At 40.7% G+C, this 26,557-nt stretch overlaps 2 protein-coding genes across 8 annotated transcripts in view; one reads left to right on the top strand and one right to left on the bottom strand.

Annotated features, from left to right (window-relative positions):
• LOC148895410 (G protein-signaling modulator 2-like) overlaps window positions 1-21,279 on the top strand; it is a 22,473-nt gene extending 1,194 nt beyond the window's left edge. The window contains exons 1-15 of one of the 4 annotated variants that reach the window (XM_089000424.1): window positions 6,792-6,920; window positions 8,523-8,744; window positions 9,332-9,467; window positions 10,907-11,046; window positions 12,356-12,479; window positions 12,659-12,774; window positions 13,157-13,312; window positions 13,692-13,800; window positions 14,686-14,839; window positions 16,123-16,184; window positions 16,301-16,483; window positions 17,961-18,123; window positions 18,729-18,920; window positions 19,059-19,174; window positions 20,382-21,279. In XM_089000424.1, coding sequence (XP_088856550.1) covers window positions 6,919-6,920; window positions 8,523-8,744; window positions 9,332-9,467; window positions 10,907-11,046; window positions 12,356-12,479; window positions 12,659-12,774; window positions 13,157-13,312; window positions 13,692-13,800; window positions 14,686-14,839; window positions 16,123-16,184; window positions 16,301-16,483; window positions 17,961-18,123; window positions 18,729-18,920; window positions 19,059-19,174; window positions 20,382-20,549 — 2,043 coding nt within the window. In that variant the 5' untranslated portion in view covers window positions 6,792-6,918 and the 3' untranslated portion in view covers window positions 20,550-21,279. Of the gene's footprint in view, window positions 1-6,791; window positions 6,921-7,006; window positions 7,194-8,522; window positions 8,745-9,331; window positions 9,468-10,906; window positions 11,047-12,355; window positions 12,480-12,658; window positions 12,775-13,156; window positions 13,313-13,691; window positions 13,801-14,685; window positions 14,840-16,122; window positions 16,185-16,300; window positions 16,484-17,960; window positions 18,124-18,728; window positions 18,921-19,058; window positions 19,175-20,381 lie in introns of those variants that run through there. The other 3 variants (XM_089000423.1, XM_089000422.1, XM_089000425.1) reach the window with 3 other exon arrangements.
• Window positions 21,280-21,394: 115 nt separating this feature from the next.
• On the bottom strand, window positions 21,395-26,493 carry mcoln3b (mucolipin TRP cation channel 3b). Of its 4 annotated transcripts, XM_089000429.1 has the most exons (14): window positions 26,414-26,493; window positions 25,996-26,208; window positions 25,756-25,923; window positions 25,326-25,479; window positions 25,146-25,221; window positions 24,954-25,050; window positions 24,282-24,381; window positions 24,091-24,203; window positions 23,870-24,019; window positions 23,686-23,787; window positions 22,822-22,944; window positions 22,478-22,684; window positions 22,275-22,402; window positions 21,395-22,076 (listed from the first exon to the last, which is right to left on the bottom strand). In XM_089000429.1, the coding sequence occupies exons 2-14, from the start codon at window positions 26,134-26,136 to the stop codon at window positions 22,037-22,039; spliced, it is 1,599 nt and encodes a 532-aa protein (XP_088856555.1). In that variant the 5' UTR covers window positions 26,137-26,208; window positions 26,414-26,493; the 3' UTR covers window positions 21,395-22,036. The 4 variants fall into 4 exon arrangements, with proteins under 4 accessions (XP_088856555.1, XP_088856554.1, XP_088856553.1 ...); XM_089000428.1 differs by lacking the exon at window positions 26,414-26,493 and having other exon boundaries at window positions 22,271-22,402; window positions 25,996-26,214; XM_089000427.1 differs by lacking the exon at window positions 26,414-26,493 and having other exon boundaries at window positions 25,996-26,214.
• Window positions 26,494-26,557: the final 64 nt, after the last annotated feature.

Genomic DNA, 26,557 nt, shown 5'->3' with positions numbered 1-26,557 from the left:
GATCTAAATCGGTCCGACACGAAACACTAACCGAAGCAGGCGTTCCATGTTTAAATAAACATTTTCGATATACGTATATCATTTGTAAACCAATAGAACTACGCGAATGTAACCAAAATATGAAATAAGATACTTTACAACCTGTCACACATGAACGTTCGCCAAATGCCTGCGATACACAAAGACACCGTCCTCACATCACGGTTACACTGCAATCTAATCTGGCTCCAGGTCTCGATCGCTAATATCACCATGCATATTAGGTGTATCTACTCTTCAGGTCTCCTCTCCGCATCACCAAATGGCCAAAGTTCAGTCGGTTCGAGAAATGATTTATTTCGGTTCTGTTTCTTATATTGATTAATCGATGAGAAGGTTTCTTCAGCCGTCATCTGTACAAAAGTGAAGGTTTCGGACGCTTCGCCTCCTATCCAAGAGGCTTCGTCAGCGAACTAAAGTCTGACTGGTCGTATCGGCCCCATTTATATATCCCTAATGTCCAGACCTGGTGGCGCCGGACACAGCTATGATAGGTCCCTACTCTCAGGTTGGGGGGGGCAGAGGACCCCTCCCTGTGGCCCCACTGATTGTTCCTACATTCCTGACTAACGACTGGCCTATTACCCCCACTCCCACCGGTATCACCTCATCAGCATAATGACCCTCATCAGCATTACGAAAGTTGCCTAACCTGTTTTGCCTAAGCAGGCTATTGTATGAACGATCCAAATTGAGCCTCACCCCACCAGACCGGTTTAATGAAGGATTTTGTTGTTTTATAAGAATCACTTCTTTTACCCCCCTTTCAAACCATCTATGTTCTAAAAGAAGCGATTCTTATAAAACAACAAAATCCTTCATTAAACCGGTCTGGTGGGGTGAGGTTCAATTTGGATCGTTCATACAATAGCCTGCTTAGGCAAAACAGGTTAGGCAACTTTCGTAATGCTGATGAGGGTCGTTATGCTGATGAGGTGATACCGGTGGGAGTGGGGGTAATAGGCCAGTCGTTAGTCAGGAATGTAGGAACAATCAGTGGGGCCACAGGGATGGGTCCTCTGCCCCCCCAACCTGAGGGTAGGGACCTATCATAGCTGTGTCCGGCGCCACCAGGTCTGGACATTAGGGATATATAAATGGGGCCGATACGACCAGTCAGATACGGTGTTGTGGGATCCAGAAAAAAATACAAGACAAGCAGTGCGATACGTATTGACTCAACAGTGGTTTACTTCGAATGCCCAGATGTAATGCAAACGTATGCGCACAACAATTTCCCGTCCAACGATCTAAATCGGTCCGACACGAAACACTAACCGAAGCAGGCGTTCCATGTTTAAATAAACATTTTCGATATACGTATATCATTTGTAAACCAATAGAACTACGCGAATGTAACCAAAATATGAAATAAGATACTTTACAACCTGTCACACATGAACGTTCGCCAAATGCCTGCGATACACAAAGACACCGTCCTCACATCACGGTTACACTGCAATCTAATCTGGCTCCAGGTCTCGATCGCTAATATCACCATGCATATTAGGTGTATCTACTCTTCAGGTCTCCTCTCCGCATCACCAAATGGCCAAAGTTCAGTCGGTTCGAGAAATGATTTATTTCGGTTCTGTTTCTTATATTGATTAATCGATGAGAAGGTTTCTTCAGCCGTCATCTGTACAAAAGTGAAGGTTTCGGACGCTTCGCCTCCTATCCAAGAGGCTTCGTCAGCGAACTAAAGTCTGACTGGTCGTATCGGCCCCATTTATATATCCCTAATGTCCAGACCTGGTGGCGCCGGACACAGCTATGATAGGTCCCTACTCTCAGGTTGGGGGGGCAGAGGACCCCTCCCTGTGGCCCCACTGATTGTTCCTACATTCCTGACTAACGACTGGCCTATTACCCCCACTCCCACCGGTATCACCTCATCAGCATAATGACCCTCATCAGCATTACGAAAGTTGCCTAACCTGTTTTGCCTAAGCAGGCTATTGTATGAACGATCCAAATTGAGCCTCACCCCACCAGACCGGTTTAATGAAGGATTTTGTTGTTTTATAAGAATCACTTCTTTTACCCCCCTTTCAAACCATCTATGTTCTAAAAGAAGCGATTCTTATAAAACAACAAAATCCTTCATTAAACCGGTCTGGTGGGGTGAGGTTCAATTTGGATCGTTCATACAATAGCCTGCTTAGGCAAAACAGGTTAGGCAACTTTCGTAATGCTGATGAGGGTCGTTATGCTGATGAGGTGATACCGGTGGGAGTGGGGGTAATAGGCCAGTCGTTAGTCAGGAATGTAGGAACAATCAGTGGGGCCACAGGGATGGGTCCTCTGCCCCCCCAACCTGAGGGTAGGGACCTATCATAGCTGTGTCCGGCGCCACCAGGTCTGGACATTAGGGATATATAAATGGGGCCGATACGACCAGTCAGACTTTAGTTCGCTGACGAAGCCTCTTGGATAGGAGGCGAAACGTCCGAAACCTTCACTTTTGTACAGATGACGGCTGAAGAAACCTTCTCATCGATGGACCACTCCTGTACGACTGAGAGCTTACACAGACGTATATTGATTAATCAAAACTAAACCATGTGAAACTGTATATTTTATTGCAGTAATTGTAATTGTGTTTTTTCCACATTTCCCTTGGCTGAAAGTGGCAAACATAAACGTGTATATAACAAGTTGAAGTTAAATGAAATGCAACAGTATCAAGAGCAAAGTTTGTGTCTTAACATTGTCCAACAATTGACAGGTATTGTTTACCCACAGAAAAGATCAGCTTTTCAAAGCACCTTTACTTTTTATATACAAAGCTTTCACACATTTTGTAAAGTATCTAATCAACAATGGGGAGTCAAACAACAAATGGCCAGCTGGAGGTTTTGGCTGCAAGCACAGTCATTGAGTGACATCATAGCAGAACAATTTGCCAAGCCAACAGAATAATTTGCAAATGGTACTTTCACTGAATAGGAACATATGAAAAGTTGAAACTCTTTTTCATGGGTCTGTCATTGCCCCACCGCAATTTACATTACAACAATGTTTTCTTTGACCCAGTATTTCAGAGATGGACCCAGTATATTGGGATGGGAGCCCATGGCTCGCGAACCATATATGGCTCTTTTGATGATTGCATCGGGCTTGCACATAAAACTAATATTCCCACTTTCGGACACTAGGCAGGGGGCACCCAAATTGCTTGCCAGCCAATCACAGGCCACACAGACACTGAGACAAACAACAATCCATGCTCCCACTCACATCTAATGATAATTTAGAGTGCTCAATCAGACAGCCATGCATGTTTTTAGAATGTGGGAGGAAATCGGAGGACCTGGAAAAAACCCAGCCGAGCCCGGGGAGAATATGTAAACTCCACACAGGGAGGCCGGACCAGGTCTTGAACTCACGACCTCTGAACTGTGGTAACCACTCGACTACCGGGCCGCCCTACCATAGAAACATGAAAAAAAAGAATAAAAAATATGACTGACACACATGGAAAAATACAACATATGGCATCCCCAGACTGCCGCTGCTCATCTGCAGAAAAAAAATATCCTGTAACTGTAAAGTGTCTGAGAGTTTTGAAAGGCGTCTAAAGTGTCCTTTAGCGTTATGAAAGACACTTATAAATGATATGTATTATTATTATTATTATTATTATTATTATTATTATTATTATGGGCGGAGCTTCCACAGCAGGTGCCAAGCAAGGATTTCAGTCACACGCAACTCAATACAGGGTGGCCATTCCCAATGCAAGCAAACATAAGACTCTCCCACATCCACTGACCCTCCCCATTAAATTAGAAGTAAATTTTGTTCTGGACACCCCTGCTTTCATAAATGCTTTGACTGATTTCTATTACTTGTGCCCATTTCAAGGGGATGGCACAACTGTCATTTAGGAATTGCAACATTGAGTAGAAGCAATTTCACCTTGCGTTCATGCACTTGTGTATTTGAAGCATATGCAAAATCTTACAGATCTATGATGCGGATACATAGTGGTCAGGAGGCACCACAGCAGGTCATTTGGTTTTCATGCCTGTTTAATGTAATACTGTAAAAAATGCTATTTTTTGTCACATGGTTGAACATCGTAAAGGTGGTCAGAGAAATTTTTGGCTTGAAATGTACCTCACTCGGGAAAGTAAGGTTGAACACAGCAAAAACATCTTGTAGCATTAAAATATGATGTCTTAATCTTAGTCAGATGGTCGAAAACACATTTGTCAAACCCAGATCCGGCCCACCAAATACTGTTATGTGTCCCCTGAAAAGCAAATAATGTTTGTCAATTTATTTGCCAATTTATTTAGTCTGGGGGGGTTAAGTGGTTAGGACGTTGGCCTCACAGGATAGAGGTGCAAGGTTCTATTCTGACTTCGGCTTTCCTATGTAGAGTTTGCATGTTCTCCGCGAGCCTGAGTTTTTTTTTTTTTCCCTGGGTCCTCCAGTTTCCTACCAAATTTCAAAAACATGCTTGGCAGATTGACGAAACACTCTAAATAGTCCTTAAATGTGAGTGTGAGCGTGGATGGACGGTCACCTGTGTCTGCCATGTGATTGGCTGGCAACTAGTAAAGGGTGTCCCCAGCCTACTTCCCGAAGACGGTTGTGATTGGCTCCGACACTCCCTGTGACGCTTGTGAGGATAAGCAGTTCAGAAAATGTATGTATAAATGGATGAATGAAACAATTGTCAGTCAGTAGGTTTTACATTAATTGAAACTTATTTTTGCTCAAAGGTATTGGACACAAGCATAGACAAGCCACAGAACACACTTCTTAGTTTTCTCTGATGCATTCCATTCTTTGCTTACAGTCCTAGACTAAGATGTAGGACAAGCTGACGATCAAAATATAGCTTGGGGTGTTGTAATTTGTTTCTTTGTTCGAGCAATATTCTCCTCGTATAACCTTCTTGTGGCTTACGGTCAAACAAAAGTTGATCCTCCATCCATATCATCAATATGATTGTTACCTTAAAAAAAAGCAACAACAACCTTAGAGGCTTAGGCCAAGGCCCTCCACACACCGAGTGACACGTCCTGTTAAGTCGTCATATTTATTTATATAGTACTGAATCACAAGCACTCTCAAAGTGTTTCACATGACCACAGTACACAAATATTAACAACATCGCCTGATCATATACCCCTGGAGGGCACAGAAAAATAATAAATAAATAAATAAATAAATATCCTGGGAAAAAAATGATAACCCTTGTGAAGCGGTGGCAAATGGAGAAATCCCCCTTCCAGGATGAAATGGATGCCGAGTGGGCAACATTTAACATAATAGTATACGACACAATGTTTATTAGAATGATATAAAATCAATTTAACAAGATGAAAGGAGATGCCTTCACTGATGCCTTCACCAATTGCTCAAGAAATCCTCATAACACCGCCTCTAAGTGGTCGACTCAACTCTTTTCCAACTCAGTGAATGCAAATCATGTCTACGTAGATTGGAGCAGAATCCATAAAGATTTGTCGTCAGAAAACTCGATTTTCCGGAACCATTTCAAATCACTGTCCAATTTAAGACCCAGGTTCAACTTTGTTGGCTTTTGATAAAACGCTAGGGCTCCCATATCAACAGGATGATATGTACAGGGCTGCTGGGACCAAACACCACAACTTGTCTTTTCTTTTGGTTGAAATTCAGTGACTTCTAAGATCTTGGCATGACAGAAGGTGGTCCTGAGGAGAGTAAAAAATAAGACAAAGAAAACCTTTTTTGGGTCACCATGGAGAAATTTGTAAACATGTCCTTTTCGCTCAGTAGGCCATAGATCAGACTGTCAACCAAATAGAATTGAATCCTCTATGAAGCACTGCCACTAATGACCACCTAATGCTGCAAACGAGCCGCCATAATACTGTAGGTCACCACATCGAACACTACAATTAGATTCAACAAAACAAGAAACACAGTGGGGTCATTTCCCTGTAGCATATCATTAAAAGCAATGCTATGCATCATCTTGAAACCTGGCTAAAAAAAACTCTGTGACAATATGAGAAGGTTTCTTCAGCCGTCATCTGTACAAAAGTGAAGGTTTCGGACGTTTCGCCTCCTATCCAAGAGGCTTCGTCAGCGAACTAAAGTCTGACTGGTCGTATCGGCCCCATATATATAACCCTAATGTCACATTAGGGTTATATATATAGTATAGCTTTATCTATCAGAACCAAAAGCCTTTAACAGTCCCACAGTGGGGAAATTTGCAACCTACATCAGCAAGATTGAAAGGGGTGGAGGGGTCAAAATGACAAAAAAAAGTATATGTACAAAAAAATAATGCATAGGTGTGATTGACTGAATGAGGTATGATATGCAGTATGATGTATGGTCATTCTGTGCTTTGTATCCCACAAAATTCCACCCCTGTGGCCAAATTGGTGTTGATTTTTGGAGCAGAAAAGAAAATGTGGTTGAAAGGACATGAGTCAGAACAGATTATATGCAGTGAATATTTATTTCTTCCTCTAACTATCTGATCCTACGGTAGAAAAAATTACCATGAAATTACGATTCTTCATGTCGGTCTTATTTTATGGATTGATAAAGATCATGTAGAAGCATTTGTAGGCCACTTGCTACTAAATGATTATTTCATGAGGTGTTGAGCAAATAGCCTTAGGGTTGACTGGAGCCACTTAAAGTAGCTATAATTACCACTGAGATCTGACTTAATTGGAAGTGACACAAACCATGGTTTGACTTGGATATGCTAGTGAGTGGTTTATAAGTGATTGAGAGCAACAACCTATCTACAGCAGAGTTGGAGCTGATAACCCTCTAGAATTTCCCCTTTGCCACGGCACTTTTTGAACTTGATGTCAACATCGCAGCGCTCTGTCCCGCCAAGGACTGTTCAGGCCAATGTAAGTGCTGAGCGGATTAAGTCCTTTTGTTTTGCTGTTACCGCAGGTTAGTGGAGCTCCATTGAGGACATCGGCAGCTGATTTAGGGGAGCTGTGTCTTTGTTCTCTATATGACATTGGCACATTTTGTCTGCGTTATGTGTATGTACATGAAGGAAGTGAAGGCAGAGGGTCCTGTTTTGAAAAAGCTGCATTTGCTTCATAGACTGCAAAGCTTGAAATGGCCATTGTCTCGGACTGCTTTAAGTGCATTAGAATGGGAAGAAGCAACAGGTATGTGACTCTGGCTTTAACATGATAACTTGACACAAGCTTTTGTCTTGTAAATGTTTCGACAAACACTTGCACCAGTGCAGTCTTAGTTAATGTTTACAAATGGAGCAGATTCAAGTTTCATGGTTTTCATAGAAAATATTCCCACGAATACATGCAAGGTGGGACCAGATAAAGATGTGAAATGTGGAAATATTAGCTTGCTGGCATTTCTTGTGTGATACGAATCGTTAGCGTTGTGCATTCACGTACCCGCTCGTGATATGTCCCGCCTCCTGGTTGCATTTGTTTATGAACCCTGCAGTTATTCAAATTAAGTAACTGGACGAATGTAATGGTATTTCCCAAAATGATAAAGTTGTCTTGACACAAATTACATTGTAGTGTACGCGTGGATCCAAGTGCCCGCGACCCCTGTGAGGATAAGCGGATCAGAAATGGATGTGTATATTAGGATCTATGTTTGTTTATATACGTATGGAATGCAGTGCATATATTTAATATAGTGTATATATGTACACGAGTGTATATAACAACGTAACGCTAATTGAATGATTCTTATGATTTTTGGTAAAAAAAAATGTGGGGCTGTCGTGCGGCGAGACAGCAAGCATGTGGAAAGATGATCAAGCCAGATGCAAGAAGGGTATTGTGAGTTTTCTTTATTTGAAGTCGCGGTGGATATCAGTTTTGGGCAGACCACTGGTAACACTGCTCTCCAGGCTGTCCTTTCTCCCTCTTCTTCCTCCTCAAAGTGACTGGCTCAGTCTGGTTTTAAAGGTGCTTCACCTGAGCTTCTGACCAATCAGGTCCCAGCTGCAATTGGCCATTGCCAGGTGGTTGCAATCACCTTCTCAGAGTCAATTAGTGGTCGCCCAACTCTACTGTTTTGGATGGGGAGAAATGCGCACCTTTCTCCCATCCAAAATCCAGAAAACACAACATTATTTAACATTTCTTTTGGCATCATGACATCGGCATTAAAAAAAACATCAACAACAAAATGTATCTGTAAATTGTTTACCTTTTCTCTTTTGCACAAATTTATGACGCTAATGTGATGTGATGATTTATTCTGTTCTAGACGGTTTGCTTTTGGAGATGCATTTCCGATCATTTAGAAATTGTGTTATTGTCCCTTTATTCAAAATATATTAATTGCTGTGGGATCAATAGTCAAGGAACTTGATGCTTAGTTTTGCATTGAAGAATATTTCAGTCAGTATTTGAAAAAGTTTTATTAATCCATCTTGTTGGTTCCAAAACACCCCCCAAAAATATTGTGTCCTAAATATCCTAACTTGAAACATTTGTCTTGCTTCCCTGCAGGATGGAGTCCTCATGTCTGGACCTGGCGCTGGAAGGTGAAAGGCTCTGTAAGGCCGGTAATTATCGTGCTGGTGTTTCTTTCTTTGAGTCAGCCATCCAGGTTGGAACTGAAGACCTCCAAATCCTCAGCGCCATCTACAGTCAGCTTGGCAATGCTTATTTTCACTTGCAGGAGTATAACAAAGCCTTGGAATACCATCGACATGATCTCACACTTACAAGGTAGGACGTTACAGTATATTCAACATAAATTCATTCACTGCCAGATGATGTGCAAAAATGTGTCCACTCCAGTGCCAGGGTTTTTGTCATTTTTACTCAAATTACAGGACCCACAGAATATTGAGTTTAAGGACTACATAAACATTCAATGCAGTGTAAGAAACCTTAGACAATCTTTTTTCATCAGAAAAAAAAGTTAATTCCCAAGTTATAAGGGTCTGGAGTTATCTAAGCTTGAAATGGGGGAGGCTGTACAAAAGGCACAAGCTGCCCCCTTGTGGGAGGGAAAAACCAGCAAGAGGTCTGACCAGTGCTTTATCGGCAGGCCCCTGCAAGAAGAACCAAAACCCGAACACATTCGGGAATGGTGCTCCACGTCATGCTTTTCAATTCCCAGATAAATTCGGCAATGGCAGTGAATGAGTTAATAGCTCAATATCATGATTATTGGTTGTTCACAAGACAATAAGTCAGATTGAGATGAGGGTGGGGTGCCTATTTAAAACTATACCAAACATGGTTTTGAGTGACAATAATGTGACAGAGCTTCATTTTATTGATGATTGGGTTGTCGTTTATCTTTTTAGGACGATTGGCGATGATATTGGTGAGGCCAAAGCCAGTGGTAACCTTGGGAACACATTAAAGCTTTTAGGACGCTACAACGAAGCTGTGGTTTGTTGCCAAAGACATTTAGACATCACCAGAGCTATGTGTGATAAGGTGGGTACTCACAATTTGGAAGATTTACACCAGTAATGACTTGAATATTGTGTTTTATGAAAATAACTTCATCACACTGCAGATGCGTTAATCAAAACTGACAAAGTTCTTATTTTATTAAGGTCTGATGTTTTATGAGCAGACCAAGTGACATGTTATTTGTGGCTTGGTAAAGAAAGTGCTGCCAATGTTGTCATCCACGAATAAAAGCAGAGCATTTCATGCATCCTATCAATGTTTCGGTGAGGAAATGCAATATTTTGAATGAATTAATGAATGTTACCCATCAAGCCCTCACAATCTGTGAACAATATCACAATACAGAAATATGTGTAACAGAAATTGCCAAATCAATTGGTGTGTTTCATCATATCAAAACATATTTTAACCGCCTGTGTTCAGCATTGTCAATCTATGGCACTCATCAGACAAAGTTCTGCTCAAATGATATGCAAAAATCACAACTTGGTATTTATTTTGCATGCAAATTTTCCTGTTGAGGGAATAATTAAGGTTATTTTAATGTATGGGTTATTTGAGAAACTTTTTAAGGATGGCATTAAATAGGTCTATCAGATTCATCCCATTTCTGAAACTTCGACAGAGCAACGCCCGAGCTGTCACCAACACATAAAAAGTAAGGCAGTACATGACACATCACCACCTCATGCCCTTTTAAAAATTAAATGGCCCATTAGAAGAGTTGTTTGAATTTATCTGTACACTAGTATGTGTACATTTGTGTCCACTCGGTTCTCTCTGCCGCATGCTGTCAATTCGGAACAACTTAAAATATTTCCACATCTGACCATAATACACATATCCGCTGAGGGTTTATCCATCCCAGATGCTTCCACGCCTACTGAATTTTACAGTACTTATGGACACACTGAGCATGAGGCATCATTTTGGCAGTTCTAAACAGTATGTCATCATGGATTTCATATGGTTGGATTTAATCCATTTTCGTATCCACCAGAGTGAATCATTACTTTCAGTCATATTTGTTTGAAAATCATGCCTATTTCTGCCATACTCTTGAAGTGTGCAGTATTTGGTCTGCACACAAAACTACACTTATTAAAACCCCCTTTTAGTCCTTCAATCTATGTATTGAAAATATGACTTATTAGTGTTTTACAAATGATCTTTCCAAATAAAAATAAATTGATCAAAACAAATGAATAATGGTAATAATCATCAATACAATTAAAATTACATCTGATGGTTTCTTTTTTTAGAATTATAAAGATGTTTATTAGTCCTTTCAGTGATGCTACAGCTACGGGAAACCTTGTTTTTACTCTAGAATTCAAGCACCACTGAAATTGTACATGCAAGCAGGTCTACTTTCAGGTTATTTTAAGTGTAATATATGTTATTACAACACAGCAGCTCACTGTGGCATCCATCAGTAAAATCTGTTGTGCACGCTGTAGGTTGGGCAGGCCCGAGCACTGTATAATTTTGGGAACGTTTACCACGCCAAAGGCAAAAGCATCTGTTGGTCGGGGACGGAGCCAGGAGAGTTTCCAGAGGAAGCCAGGATCGCATTGAGGAAAGCTTCACAATACTATGAGTGAGTTGATTCCATAACTTTGATTATATATATTTTTTCTTTTCATGAAGAAAAGCATGTAGTAACCATGTGGTGTAAAAGTGAACGGTCACAGTCTCTCCGGTATGAATTTCACACAAATGCTGACTAAACTCCCTCTTACCTATTTGTGATTTGTTACAAATTGTCTGTCGTCTGACCTTCTAAACGAACTACTAGTTAGGGATGCACCAATCACAATTTTCCAGGATTGGGAGGGTTAGTTAACATATTCCATTCCAGTGACTAGTTACTGAGTGTCTGAATTGAAATTACAGTATAATCCTGCAAGATAATCACATATTTACTTTTTTTTACCAGTACATTCTGTTATTCTATAATATTGCAATTTTCTTACCGATCCATGAACCAAAAAAAAATCTGATTTGTCAATCCCAATTTTTGTCAATTGTAATTTTTCTTTCATGACAAACAACAGTATTTGATCTGCACACAAAGAGCCTTTAATAGTTCTTCCTGCCTTTATACTCATACAAACATGGATGATAATTGTTTCATTTGAAATCACACGTTTTGATACGTCACCATGAAGGAGCTTGAAGATTTCCGCAGAGATGTTCCCGGATTTAAGATCTATTCGGTGCACGATTGTCGTATACGAATGCACAATTTAGATGCTCGTTAGTATGGCAGTGTCAAAACAATTTCCAATAATTGAGGAGCTGGAGACATTGCAATTCAGACATGTGATGATCCCATTGTTGTGACACTGGTCGTAATTGTGCTGTGATCTGACACATTTCATACACTAAAACTTGCAACACGGCTCCTGTACGCATGCCACACATTGACCTCACACACCTCCTACCCCCATAGCTGCTGTAAGGTGTGTGCCGCCAGTATGTGCATTTACCAGTGCTTATTAAAAAAAAAAGATAATTGTACTTTCCATTTCATTAAAAGTATTTTGAAAATGCAAGCATAGTGTTGACAACCAGTTTAAGAAGGCCTCCATTCACATTATATTCAGTCGCGCTCAGTGCTTGCTGGGCAGCTGTGAGGTCGCTAAGTGGGTAAATTTTATTTCCAGGGGGACCATGTTGAACCATGAAGTTAGCGGGTTCTTTAATCATGAGGATCTTATGCCACAACAGTGCCAAAGTCAATGGAAAAGGGCCCATTAATGAAAAAAATACTCTTAGGATTCTCATTGCTATCATAACAATTGTTTACATTGTCAACATTGCCTGATTTTTCTTATTAGCATTTCAAAAATATTTTAAACATAAAATATGAAAGATAACATATGTAACTGTAACTGTAATTTTAGGGCAAACCTATGCTTGGTGAAGGAGTTAGGGGATCATGCAGCCCAGGGTCGCACCTATGGGAACCTTGGTAATACTTATTACCTGCTGGGGGACTTTGAAACTGCTGTAGCAGCACACGAAAAGGTGAGTTGGACAGAGGTGAAAATCAAAAGTACACATCCATCCATCATGCCAAATTAGTTTGTCATTGTCTGGTAAGGAATAATGATTCCTTTGCTTTTCCTGACCACTTTGGAATGTGTGCAAGTGAAACAAATGTTGTCAAGTTTACTCTTAACCCTTCTACATGTTATTTTTGGTAGCGCCTTCTTATTGCCAAAGAGTTTGGGGACAAGTCTGCTGAAAGGAGAGCACACTGTAACCTTGGCAATGCTCATATATTCCTTAGCCAATTTGAAGTGGCAGCCGGTCATTATAAGTAAGTTGAGCCCTTACTATTATAGATTTTTTTTTTTTTTTTGAATCTAATCTTTAGAATAATTGGCCCAGTCATGTTCTTATCCAATTCACATTTACTCTTTGTATAGCTCAATTAATACAATTAACACCTGGAAATCAATCAAAAACAATATAGTTGTTCAGGCTATTTGTTACAGGCTAGTTAAAGAAAATGAGATTAGCCTTGTGAGTGGTCTATGTACAGTTTATGCATTAAAATAGAAAACATAATAAAATAATTCCTTAAAAAAGACCTCAGAAAATAATAAAGGCTTCAAACTAATAGAAAAAATAGGATAGCTACTATATCCATGCACATGAGTCTTTCTTTGACCTGGTCTCACACTCTTGGTTGCGCTAAGGAGGACACTGCAGCTGGCCAGGCTTTTGAAGGACAAGGCCGTGGAGGCCCAAGCTTGTTACAGTCTGGGCAACACCTACACACTCCTTCAGGACTATGAGAGAGCCATCGATTATCACCTCAAACATCTGGTAATTGCTCAGGACCTGAACGACAGGTACAGCCGGCAGGCCATACACAGCATTCCTTTGTCCAACTACTCTGGCTTATGGAAAAATTAAAGTGAACGACTGGTCTTTAGTTGTGAGCAAGTAATCTCAGTTAATTGCTTATTGTAGGCTCCTCTTTGTTGAACAATGCAATGCTGTTCATAAAGCCGAACAATTAACTGTACACTTGGATATTTTTGAGAGTCATGACATGTTAATTCATATACAAATTAACGTTGATGTTATTATCGGCATCAAACGTTTTTAAGATCAAGCGACAGCAAAAGCTGAGTATGAATTTAGTGTATTTCCTTCACTGGGACTAACAGTGAATGCCTGTCATATGTAATTGCATTTCAAGCAGCCTTCCTCTATGTACTCCTTCAGGATTGGTGAGGGAAGGGCATACTGGAGTCTAGGAAATGCCCATACCGCCCTAGGGAATCACGAACAAGCTATGCACTTTGCTGAAAAACATCTGGAAATTGCTAAAGAAGTGAGTGATTATTGTTTACTCTGTCCTTCCCCTTAGTCTTGTGAAGTACTAACATCTCCATCTGGCGGTGAAAGAGAGAAGAGCACTTCAGAATGACAGTATAAATAGCTAGATTTTCCTGTTTTGGTATGGACACTCTCATAATACATCGTTTATTTCGTTTAATATGGACCACATTACAGCAAAAGGTTCTTGGGAATACTGGCATGATGATTATCAGAATCAGAATCATCTTTATTGCCAAGTATGGTGTGTGTGCTTGGCTGAGGAGCCAAGGGTGTGAGGCGTGTTTATGACTGAACGCCTCTACGTCAGAATCCCATCGAGACGCATTGATACCGTAGCGCCGCAGCCCCCCGGTTTGTCAAGGTTAGCGACACGGGGAGCGGTGCCCCCGCCGCGCAGACTGCCACTCGACACGAGCCTGGGGTGCGCCTGGACGATGCTACCAATGACACCCCATGCGCCCGAATTACCCATACTGTACCCCCAGAACCCCTCAAGAGATGTAGTCTAATACCTACCCCAAGTCCACAAAACACATGTAGACTGGTGGAGAATGGCACCACGGCCTTAATTATGGCAGCATACTCTGCCTCCATGCAATTCGTTCCTGCATAAATCAGGCACTGGATGTCTTGATGCGTTTCTTCATTTTCAGCATGACATCTTTGATACACTGGTGAAAGGACACTTTGATTATCTCCTCTATAACTGCTTCAAACAACAAAGTGTATGCAGAAGAAGTGGTTAAGATGGCATGACTGCCTGTCTTTTTAGTTTATGTTAACTGTTTTGTCAAGTGCTTTGTTTACAGTTGCAACTGTTGTGAAAGTGCCATATAATAAAGATGTATTACATATTATATAATTGTTATTTCTTTAGACTGGAGACAAAAGTGGAGAGGCGACTGCACGGATGAATTTGTCAGACCTCCGGCTTGTTGTGGGTCTTAAGTCCAACATCTATTCCAGCATCTTCAGCAAAACTAACAACACTGATTTGTCAGTAAACCACCAGAGTTATCTAAACATGTCAGGTAACATGTATTGATCAGTTTCAGTACCATCTGCCAACAGTGTTTTCAATAACTAAAAGAGGTTTTAAATGCAGTGATACCTTTTGGCTGACAAACTTTTCAGTTTACAAACGTTACATTTATGAATAGTTTACTATGGCATACGAACTTAACCTTGGCATATGAACTTTTTTCGTACACGGAGCTGCCTCGTTGAGTGATGTGTTGTTTGCGAACAAGCCCGTTCTTATAACAACAAAATGGCAGCCGACTGTTTTTGTCCTCTATTCCCCACTCCCAGTCTTTGGTTAAAGCCACGTAATTGGTCAAGAACGCAGCAGTGACGGGGAGTGATTTAAACATTAAAGAGACAGGTAGACGACAGTGAGAGAGTTTCAACTTTGATAGTTCAAAGGCAGAGTGTACACAAGCCATCTGTACACTTGATGCAAAAAGATATACACCCAGCTAAACAGAACACAATTGATGAGGAACTAGATACAATTATCACAGAGAAAGCACCTGAAGGGAATCATTCCTCAAGATGGTGAAAGAAGAAGGTTACGTTCCTCATCAAGGAAACCGGCCACTGCATTCCATCGAGCTATCAACGACGATTACAAAGGTAAATAACATGACTTTATTATAATGTACAGTTTATTTCTTTAATTATAATACCGTAGCATATTTATTATACATAAAATAAGGTAATGGGCGGCCCGGTAGTCGAGTGGTTAGCACATCGGCTTCACAGTGCAGAGGTCGCCGGTTCGCGTCCCTGGAGTCCCTGGAGTTTGCATGTTCTCCCTGGACCCGCGTGGATTTTCTCCGGGTCCTCCGGTTTCCTCCCACACTCCAAAAACATGCATGACCACTCCAAATTGTCCCTAGGTGTGAGTGTGAGAGTGACTGTTGTATGTCTTTGTGTGCCCTGCGATTGGCTGTCAACCAATTCAGGGTGTCCCCCGCCTCGTGCCCGAAGACAGCTGAGATAGGCTCCAGCACCCCCCGCGACCCTAATGAGGAATAAGCGGTACAGAAAATGAGATGAGATAAAATAAGGTATATTTTGTGTAGTTTTAAGGCTTAGAAAATTAGAAAGTTGAAAATTATGTTTTATGGGTACCTGGGAATGGATTATTCTCATTTTAATGGTTTCCTATGGGAAATTATTTTTTGGGATACACACTTTTCGCCTTACACACTCTGTCTGGGAACCGATTAAGTTCGTAAGCCAAGGTATCATTGTAATTGATATTTGACAAACAATTCTAGTCTAACACGTCACCAAATTTTTGTTTCAGGGATGACATCACCGTCAAAGAGGCAAGGTCCTAATCAAACTGAGGATGCATCGTTGCATACGGTTTGTGTAACATTTTTTGTATCAGTCTGTCAAGCACATAGACATCAGTAGATTTCTGGAACACGTAAAAATCTCGATTTTCATGTTTCTCCTGTATATCTCATCGCAATTTCCAGAGCTGGGAGGAAGATAAACTCTCAAGGTCTTCAAAACATAACACAATCAAGGCTTCCAGTAAGCTCTTCCTCTTTCACCGACTAAAGAGCAAGAAGCACAAAAACAACACATCTCCTAAACACCAACATGAAAACATATTGGACCACTCTGTTCCTGATTTGGACCCATCAGTGTTTCCTAAGGTACTTTTTGAATGCTTGCTCATACACTCTCATGACAAATGCAACCACATATTGTTTTTTGAGATGTTGCATAGAAATTAATAGCTGTGTGAGAAAAGTTCCAGAACTGGTATCACAAAGAATGGATCCATCCATGCATTTTCAATTACGCTTATCCTGAAGAGAGTCACAGGAATTGCTGGCGCCTTTCTCTGGTTACCTCGGTGACCACTTCAACCCCTGAATTGGTCGCCAGTCAGTCACAGCGCACATATAGATGCGAGCAACCATACACTCCCACATTTATACCGTCACTGAGTGGGAACCGACTCCACACATGTCCGGCGAGTGTACCACTACACCAGCAAGACACAAAGGACATACAGTGATACCTCAGCTCACAAACATAATTGGTTCCCAGAAAGTGTGTGTAAGGCGAAAAGTTCGCCTGCCGAACATTTATTGCCCATAAGAAACAATTACAATGAGAATAATCCATTCCCAGGTCCCTATAAAACATAATTTTCTACTAAATAAGACTTAAAATTACACAAAAATTATTACATTCCTTATTTTATGTTTAACAAATGTTATATTGTATTGTAATTAAATAATCTGTACTCTATAATAAAGTTGTTTTATTTACCTTTGTGATGGTAGTTGTCAATGAATGACGAACTTCCAGGTTGCCTCTTGATGATATCCGAGTGATGTTGCCGGGCTTTCTCTGCAATAATACCCTCACTCACACTGTCCCCTGCTAGCTGCTTCTCATGAACCCAAACGAACAGAAGTTATTCAACCTCTTGTATTGCCTGAGACCGTTGCTTAGACAGCAAAGAAACACCCTTAGCCACACACGCACCCTTAATAGCTTCCTTGTTCTTCAGGATAATAGCAATGGTAGACTTAGCGTACTGGTACTGGGACAATAAGTCACACACCTCGTGAATGTTTTTCCATGATCCCCTTCTTCTGCTCGACCATAATTTTCTTTAGTGTCTTGTTCGGCCTAACACTAGCCTGTTGTGGGGTCTTTTTCGGTCCCATAATAGCAAAAGTACACTCGATAACAAACCACGTCCGCACTCAAAGAAAAGGGGTGACCAAAACAAGTCTGTTTAACCGTGTGGTTTGGTTCGTCTGCCGAAAACTAGTTCGTCAGCCGAGACTATGCTTGTGATTTTAATGTTCGTGAGGCGAAAGGTTCGTGAGCGGAAGCGTTCGTCAGCGGAGGTATTACTGTTTCTTAAAAACAAATAACACATTTATAGTTTCATTTTAAATGTTAGGCACAGTATCAACCATGATATCTACAAAGAGATCGACAGTGTTGTGAGCTGGAGCAACATCCCAAATACTTAATCACCAGCCCTGAAACTTTTCTCACACACCTTGTACATACTACAACATATCATGCATGCTGTCAAAACCTAAACTACAAGTATGGACATGCAAGTCTGTTTTAGTCATATGCTTTTTGTTTCGTTTCCTGCAGCCAACATCACATGACACAATTGGGGAGGATGGCTTTTTCGACCTACTCTCTCGTTTCCAGGGAAACCGAATGGATGACCAAAGGTGCTCTCTTATAGATGACTCGAGCCATCAGAATGCCAGTTCCTCTCCCTCATCCACCCCACCTATAGCTGAAAGGAAATGTAAGTGTGTGCCCCTGTGTCTCAAGATCTGTTTTCACACCAGACTAAACTCAAATGACTGTATTCTTCACTTGAGCAATGACAGCTATGGTCTGTCAACCTGGCATGGTATGGTGTGAATACAGAAGTATGTCCTCAAATGTTGTGAATTGATATACAGTAAAGTCTCGTTATATCGATATTCAAGGGAGTCCGAAAAAATATCGATATAACCGGGACTATCGATATATCCGACCCTGTTTGCATGTAATTTTCTCCGTGCGTGCATAGAAATAGTATTGATTATAACCGGGACTATCGATATATCCGATATCGATATAACGAGACTTTACTGTAATCCCCTCTTCACCTCTACATCTCTTTTGAGAAACACGCCAGTCAACCTCGGCTGGTAATATGGCCCTTTTTCACCATCCATTGGGGATTATTAATACACCTGTGACTGAAAAAACTGCAACAGCATCAAAATATGGATGAGTTGTTTTGTTTTAGTTTCAATAATGACAATTATTTTTAAGTGTGAGCATCTGCACTGCCTTTGGACCTTGACTGTGTTGCAAAGTTTAGCATTTATTGTGGCATACTGTTGCTGATTCCATTTCTAGCTTCAGGTATACTGGATTGCGAAGCACCGTTGCAGGATCCCACTCATTTCCTGGAGCTGCTGGCCAGCTCCCAGGCCCGGCGTCTGAACGACCAACGAGTCAGCCTGAGCCATTTTCCTGGCTTGAGACTCAGCACCTGCAGCCGGCCCAGTACACCCTCCACCTCCAGCGAAAACCAAGACCCTTCACAAGGTGAGGAGAGATGAGAAAATAGCATAAAGAACATATTTAATAGTCTCACAATGGGGAAGTTTGCAATGATATTAAAACTCATCATAAGTGTTCACTTTCCTATCTGCCTCCAATGGTTTTCCTGCTTGCGGCTTCCAGCCCCCATTTCCAATGCAGATCCAGCTCACAAACCCTCCCAATTCAGCTGCAACGAGACCAGCAATAACCAGCTGGAGGGAGATGATGTCTTCTTTGACATGCTTGTCAAGTGCCAGGTGAGCAGGACACCTGCCAGGATTTATTCAACTAATAGTTATCAGTCAAGCAACATTTATCCAGAAAATTAGTGGTATTTAATTTGGGGCAACCATAAAAAATAAAAATGAAACATGCAAGGTTGGAGTGATTTTTAAAAAATAAATAAACATTAAATATTTCCACCATTACTGTGTTCTTTAACCTGTGCGTTCAATCAAAATGTGTTTTTTCTTTTAAGCTGGGGAACAAAAAGAAACAACTGAAATAGCATGTTGGCACAAGTGTATACTCTCTTATACCTGTGATATGACTGTGATCATGCAATTACATTAAAAACATTGAATGGGTGTCAGCACGAACTTGAAAAGATTTAATGTGCTTCTGACTCACCCCAAGCTCCAAAGTTCAGTGCTCTATTTTAACTGTTCATAATAACCCGCAGCACAGGGCCAGCTAAAGTAAAATAAAATAGTCCCAAACCATGATGTTCCATCATCACACTTCAGTGTAAATATGTCTTGCTTTTGGAGAGGAGCAGTGTTGCATTGTCACCGGACATAACCGTTCAAAATATCAGCCACAATGTTGACACAAAACCTTGAGACTTCTGCTAAAACACAAAAAAAAAATCATTCATTCATCTTCCGGACCACGTTTTCCTCACGAGGGTATCGAGTGTGATTCAGCCTATCCCAGCTGTCTTGCACTAAGTGGAGGACACCCTGAACCGGTTGCCAGCCAATCGCAGGGCACACTGAGACAAACAACCATTCACACTCACCTAGGGACAATTTCGAGTGTTCAATCAGCCTGCCATGCATGTTTTTAGAATGTGGGAGGAAACCAGAGGACCTGGAGAAAACCCACACGGGCATGAAAAGAACATGCAAACTCCACACAGAGGCCGGAGCGGAATTTGAACTCACAACCTCTGCAATGTGAAGTTGACATGTTAACCAGTCGACTATGGGGCCGCCCATTTTAAAAATTTGCAAACAAATAAATAAACTGTCCTATTAAAATAGCTGAAATTTAATTGGAGGTAGTGAAAGTTTTAACGGTGTCAGGTCTGCAATGACTCCCATTTAAACTGGTTTGGGTGTGATTGGGTTTTTTTTTTAAGTTGTAACTGTGATATATGCATTTGAACAGTGTGTGGAGACTTATTTTTACATGTACTTTACCAGAATCAGATTTAGTAACAGCTCTGCGTCACTATTTCAGGGCTCCCGATTGAATGACCAGAGGTGTGCTGCTCCACCCTCAACTACACGAGGACCAACTGTACCAGATGAAGATTTTTTCAGTCTCATCTTGCGTTCGCAGTCAAACAGGATGGAGGAACAGCGGGTCGTGCCACCATCTGACGTCACCCAGTCTAAACCAGACTGATATACTGAATTCCAATTTTCTTCTTTGCATGTTGCATTCCGAATGGAATTTTGTATTTTATTTTCTTAATCTCGCAATCATCCAAAACCGAACAGAAAATATAAAGTATTCATCATCTGCAGTTGTATGGGAAACATTTTAGGGAGTGTCAAATTTCACCAATACAATTCTTCCATATGAAGCATTGTTGTCTCTGGCTAAGCATCGGATTTTCTGAATGCAGCATCTTATGGGAGTGTTTATTTATGACAAGGAGTGAAAAGGCCAATATGAAAACAAGAAGGGAATTCTTAATTTGACTGCCATTATATGACCTGGATTATGGAAATGTTTTGGAGATGCTTTTGGATTGGTATAGCCGTTGCATTTGCTTTTGGATTAATCTAACCAAATGTCCTTTGTTGGGCCATATTTTACTTGCAGATCAGTGAGGTGACTTTCTCTGTTTCCCCAGTGTCAAATCATTGCAAAATGCTTGCAGGAACATGTGCTGTTTCGTCCCTGGACTGGAGTGTTTCTGGAACAAATGTTTTTTAACCAGTCATAAAACAATATTTTTTCTGAAGTATTTTAAACTTGAATGTCACATTTTAGTGCCATGACTATTTTTATTATTTAAGGTCACACCTTTGAAGGGACTTGAACTAACTGGTGAAAAAATGCTTTGAATTTTATACTGATGAGGTCTCAAAACACACGCCAGAAAAAAAATTAAAACTTTTTAATCTCATGTACGGTATTCACTTGTGATTCCTGTGCAAAACTTTAATTCAAAGTGAAACGTCAGAAACAGATCTCTGAATTGAAGGTGGATTATTTTTCCTTGTACACACACACACACACACACACACACACACACACACACACACACACACACACACACACAGATCCTGATTGTCCTCACAAGTTTAGCCGTACAAAAACACATGCATGCATGCACACACACACTGAAACATTTTACTATTCACACAAATCTTCACTGTAGATCCACCCATTTTCTACACGTTTTATCATCACAAGGGTATCGAGCATGATACAGCCTATCCCAGCTGTCTTCTAGCACTAGGCGGAAGACACACTGAATTGGTTGCCAGCCAATCGCAGGGCATGCAGAAACGAACAACTATTCGTGTTCATGGTCATGCCTTGGGACAATTTACAGTGTTCCATTAACCTTCCATGCATGATTTTGGGATGTGGGAGGAAACCGCATTAGCTGAAGAAACCCCATACGGGTATGGCGAGACCACACAGTAAGAATGGAATCAAACCCTTCACCTCTGCACTGTGAGGTGTGCGTGCTCACCAGTGGTCATTCTTTTTTGTACAGCATTTCTTAAGTTATCTGTGCAGTTTCATTCTTTGTGTAAACAAAACAAATGCATTTATACTTTAAAAATGGTTGTTTTCACCCAGTGATTATCAGATTTAAACCCCCGCCCCAAAAGGTGCAATCCGTCACTGAAGCTTCACTCATGTGGATGAAGCTATTCCTCCGATGTCAACCTCTCATGTCGATCTCTGCATCTAAAATGAAGACCGGTATGGATTTAGTGGTGACTAGTGGTAAAATAAGAGAATTGCATTTCAGCTGGGGTGCAGGGACCAATCAACGGGTTTCCAGTCTATCTTCAATAGGATTGTTGATATACTGTATACCAAGACAAAGGACACACATCATAGTACAGTAGGTAGATCACAAAACCGCAAGTGGTTTTTACCTACTTATTTATGCAGCTTTGCAAAAAACAACTATTCTTGTCGAGCCTGTATACTCCAGAGTTTGGTGGGTCTTCACACACTGAAAGGAATTGCTGGAGTTCTGACGTAGGTCTCCCAGTCTGCTGCTGTTGCTGCAAATCAGTCATGTGATATCTTCAAGGGGTCAAAATTGAGGCAGTTAATGCTAACCGGAAATATTGTGTTACCTTTACGGTGTCATAGGTGTCTGTGATGATGGTGATGAACAGGCTGAGGATCATGTAGATAAAAAGTGAGACAAAACTATAGAGGTAGACTCTGCTGAATATCCAAATCAGGTTGCTCTTCTGCCTCATGTTTTTAAAAGTGGGAAACATGTCATCTCCATTGATCAGGGAAAATAGACACTCGGAGACTGTGTTCAAGGTCCTGAACTTTTTTTGAGGGGGGGGGGGGGGGCAAAGGGGGAGAAATGTTATTACTTTAAATGTGCCTTTCGTGAATATTGGCACCCAGCAAAAGGTGAACTTTGGTTGTCTGAATTCAATGTTATCGAAATCAGCGGTTTTACCTTTTCATGATATGGGCCAAGGACGATCCATCCACAGAAGCAATAACTCAGGTAGATGATTCCAGCACAGCAGATGAAACGGATAACATTTGGGAAAGCTGCCCGGAGTGTTAGGATAAGGATCTGTGAGGAGAAAAGGGCACATATGATACTTCTGTGCTATAGAAATTTTACTCCAGCAATTATGATTCTGAGTCTCATTCCTAAAATGTGAGCTCATTGAATAGTGTGTGATTTCTTTTGGGAATCTTGGGCACAGGATGATCTCTTTCAGGCTCCACAAAACAAATAAAATGCGTCTTTTGCATGTGATAGAGAATAAGAAGTGATCATATTTAAAAGTTTCATCCTGTTGTATGCTTAGTCAACATGTGTGACTCGAATACACAATTGAAGCGCAGGCAACCTGGGGTCAATCAGGTCAACAGACACAGCAAGTTAAACTGTCAGGTAGGAGGTAGGAGATCTGGCCTTGCACAGAATTAAAAACTTGGGAAACTCCTTATCACAGAAGTAATTTAGGACTTCAAACTCCTTCGCAGGAAGTGCTCATTAGCCAGGTTACAAATTTATCAGTTCATGGAAAACAGAATGTTTTATTGCTTACAGCTGTTCGTGCTTAAAACCCAAGAGGTCTGGTATTCTCATCAAGAAAACTGTGTTTTATTAATGCATCACTTTGATTTGCATGTATTCTCAATAAATAGCTTGGCAGAAGGCTGCAGAATTCAGACGTCTGTCATGAATGGCTACGTCTCCTGCCGGCAGTAAGAAGACAATCTTTCAGGGTTCGAGTCTCTGTCCACAGTGTCTGATCGAACATCTCTGACAGCATCTTAAAAAAAATCATTGACATTTACTCACATTATACTTGCGAAAGTATCCCATGTAACGGATGACCCCGATCCAAACAAACATAGTGCCAATACCAAGGAAGATACTGCACACATCGTAGGTAGTCAGGACCTACATACAACGAAAATTAAATAAAGGTTTATGAAAAAAAGGGGCAATGCACGGGTGGATCAAATTATTGCATGACTATTACTTTTGTTTGAATGTCAATCTTGAGAACGGAGCCAGTGATGGTTAACAAATCACTGGCAATGATCAGGATGTACCAGCCATTAATGAACTCCAGTCTGTCAGACCACGGGATGTCTTTACCACTCTGGTTCTTGCAGAAGAGTGTGTACTCCTAGAGCAAAATAAAAATCACACATCACCGAAAGTGAAATTTGCTTCAAGTCATCAATAATGTGAACTTACAAACTGAAGTTGTATCCCAGTGAACACTGAGCGCAGGCAAAGAATGAAGGAAATCATGCATGTTATGATGATGAGGTAGTCAAACACCAGGGTCAGGTATATGCTTTTGGCGGCTGACAGCAATAAATAAATAATATTACCACTCTAATCCGGAAAGTAAGCACCAATATAATTCAGATCAGCAAACATACAAGCTCCAGTTACTTTCCAGTCTCTGCATTCCTTGATCTCCACATCGTTTTCAAGGTCAACCTTTATCCTGCCGCTGTGCACCCCATTGTTGAAAATGATCTGTGAAATAGAAATGCTCATTTTACACATTCAGTAGCTCCAACATTAGGTACCTGGACACCGGTTCAGAAATTAAAAACCCTGCCACAGTAAACAAACTCGTTTACCTGTCAGTTGAGTCAAAGCTAAAGACAAACCGTTAAAGGGTTTTTAATATCTGGACCTGGATTTGACATCACTTTCTGCACAATTGAAGAAGCGAGCTGTATCAAAAATACTACCATAAAGCTTTTTACTTTTGAAAAAGATAAGGATTACAGTATTTCCCAAAACATACTTGCATCGTTTTAGGTGTGGCTAACATCAATATGTGTTTATAAATGTATTTTATGTTTGATCTAAATTAACACACTTATTAGATAATGCTCTTGGAGCTACACTTATGTAACAGTATCGACTGAAAAAAAGAGGTCTATCTGTCAAAATAGAAAGTTCAACTCATACTGTGCGTTATGGCTCATTATAGCAGGAAGGTCAACATTACGGATGGGTGTGTTAAATGTAGGTTCATTCAACAGGTCTTAAAACTAATACTAAAGTGTGCAAATAGGAGAAATTCTCATATGTCGCACAAGGATGTTGAAGTCGTAACAGTCTGGCAGCTCTCTGTGTCGGACTGTCTGTAAATTGATGGCTTTGAGAACAAAAGAAATCTTGATGGAGAGCAATCTGGAAAACAAAGCATGCACGGTTACATGACAGATTTCTCACTGTTGCACCCTGCAGGCACACGTTGCATCAGTGCAATGTGAAGCCTGACATACCTTTTAAAGTGCAACTCGAAATGCGGGAGCATGTCTTGTGATGACGACTGAGTCATTGGAAAGATGTCAATGCAATCTGTGTGACACAAGCCATAAATCACAATAGCTTTTGGTGTGTTACGTGGAATCGTTTGCATTTACTGTAAAATAGCATGTAAACTGAAAACAATCCACCCCTACCACTTTCCACATGAGCATCAATTTCGAAAGTGTCATTGCCAGGGTAAATGGTGCCATTCCTATAAAACTCCTGACACAGTGACAAGGGTGTGTAGACAGAACCATTTTTTTCATATTCATGGTTTCCGACGGTGGTGTTGTGCAGACGTCCGTACTGGAAAGAACATTTTAATGTCGTGTTACAACCTGAAACCAGTGGCACTAAAGCAATGCTGGAATACCGTATGAATTAGTGTGTCCAAAGTTCACAAACATATAACTTTAACCACATAAGCAAGCAGTATAATGGAGGTCCGTGAATGATTTACATTCACACAAAATGAGCTGCAATAATCTCTCAAAGAAGTGCATGGAAGAAAAGAAAGAAGACTTAGATTCCATTCAATTAAATGATTCACAAAGGGGATTAAAAAGGTTAACATTGACTTGCCTGTTTGAGTACATGTTTTATGTGATCATAAACATCTTCTTGTCTGTAAATGGCGTATGTTTCAGTGGTCCCGTCAATATAATCCTTCAGGAATAGGTGCTGAAATGTCATCAGGTTTTCTTCTTTAAAAGTTACAACCATCTGGTTGCTCAGCCCGAAGGACACCAACTAAGAGGGGAAAAATGATTTATGTATATATAAATCATGCTGATCCCCATGCGGATATCACATCATACATACTTGGACCGTGATAATGGCAATTTTTATGATCTGCAGAATAAGTTTCCATGGTTTCCTTCCACGAGCATGGTACTTCTCACAGGGGTTCATGAAGTAATATTTTATTTTCCTTCGGAGACACTCCACATTGTCCACTTCCATTGAATGATCCTGATGATCAGCCCAGGCAGAGTGGTGGTCTCGCTCGTGTACGTCATCCAAGTCAGCGGGCTCCTGCATAACAGAAAAGATATGAAGTATGACTGTACTGTGTACAGTATCGTGAAATATCACGAAGCTGTGCGTTTCTAGTTTTTAAATTACTGTAGTTACATATCTCTATATTTTTTTCCATTGCGCACTCTGAAGAGAAAAAAATATTTAAAAAATATTATCCTGATTTTTCCTCTCAATATTAATATTACTGTACTGTACTTACTTGTATGATGGCAGCCAGACAGCCCGTGGACCTGCGACGGTTTCAGATTATGCTCAGAAAGACGTTGCGTTCCTCTTTTTCGGTAAAAGACGCTGATTGTCTCTTGATGCCGTCCGTCAATTTGGAAACGCCCTTTCGTTGTCA

Source organism: Hippocampus bargibanti, linkage group LG07 (genome assembly GCF_051943395.1).
Source record: "Hippocampus bargibanti isolate YZ-2025 linkage group LG07, ASM5194339v1, whole genome shotgun sequence".
Lineage (NCBI taxonomy): Eukaryota > Metazoa > Chordata > Actinopteri > Syngnathiformes > Syngnathidae > Hippocampus > Hippocampus bargibanti.
Note: the sequence above shows the minus strand (reverse complement) of the source record. Positions and strands in the feature narration are given on the sequence as shown.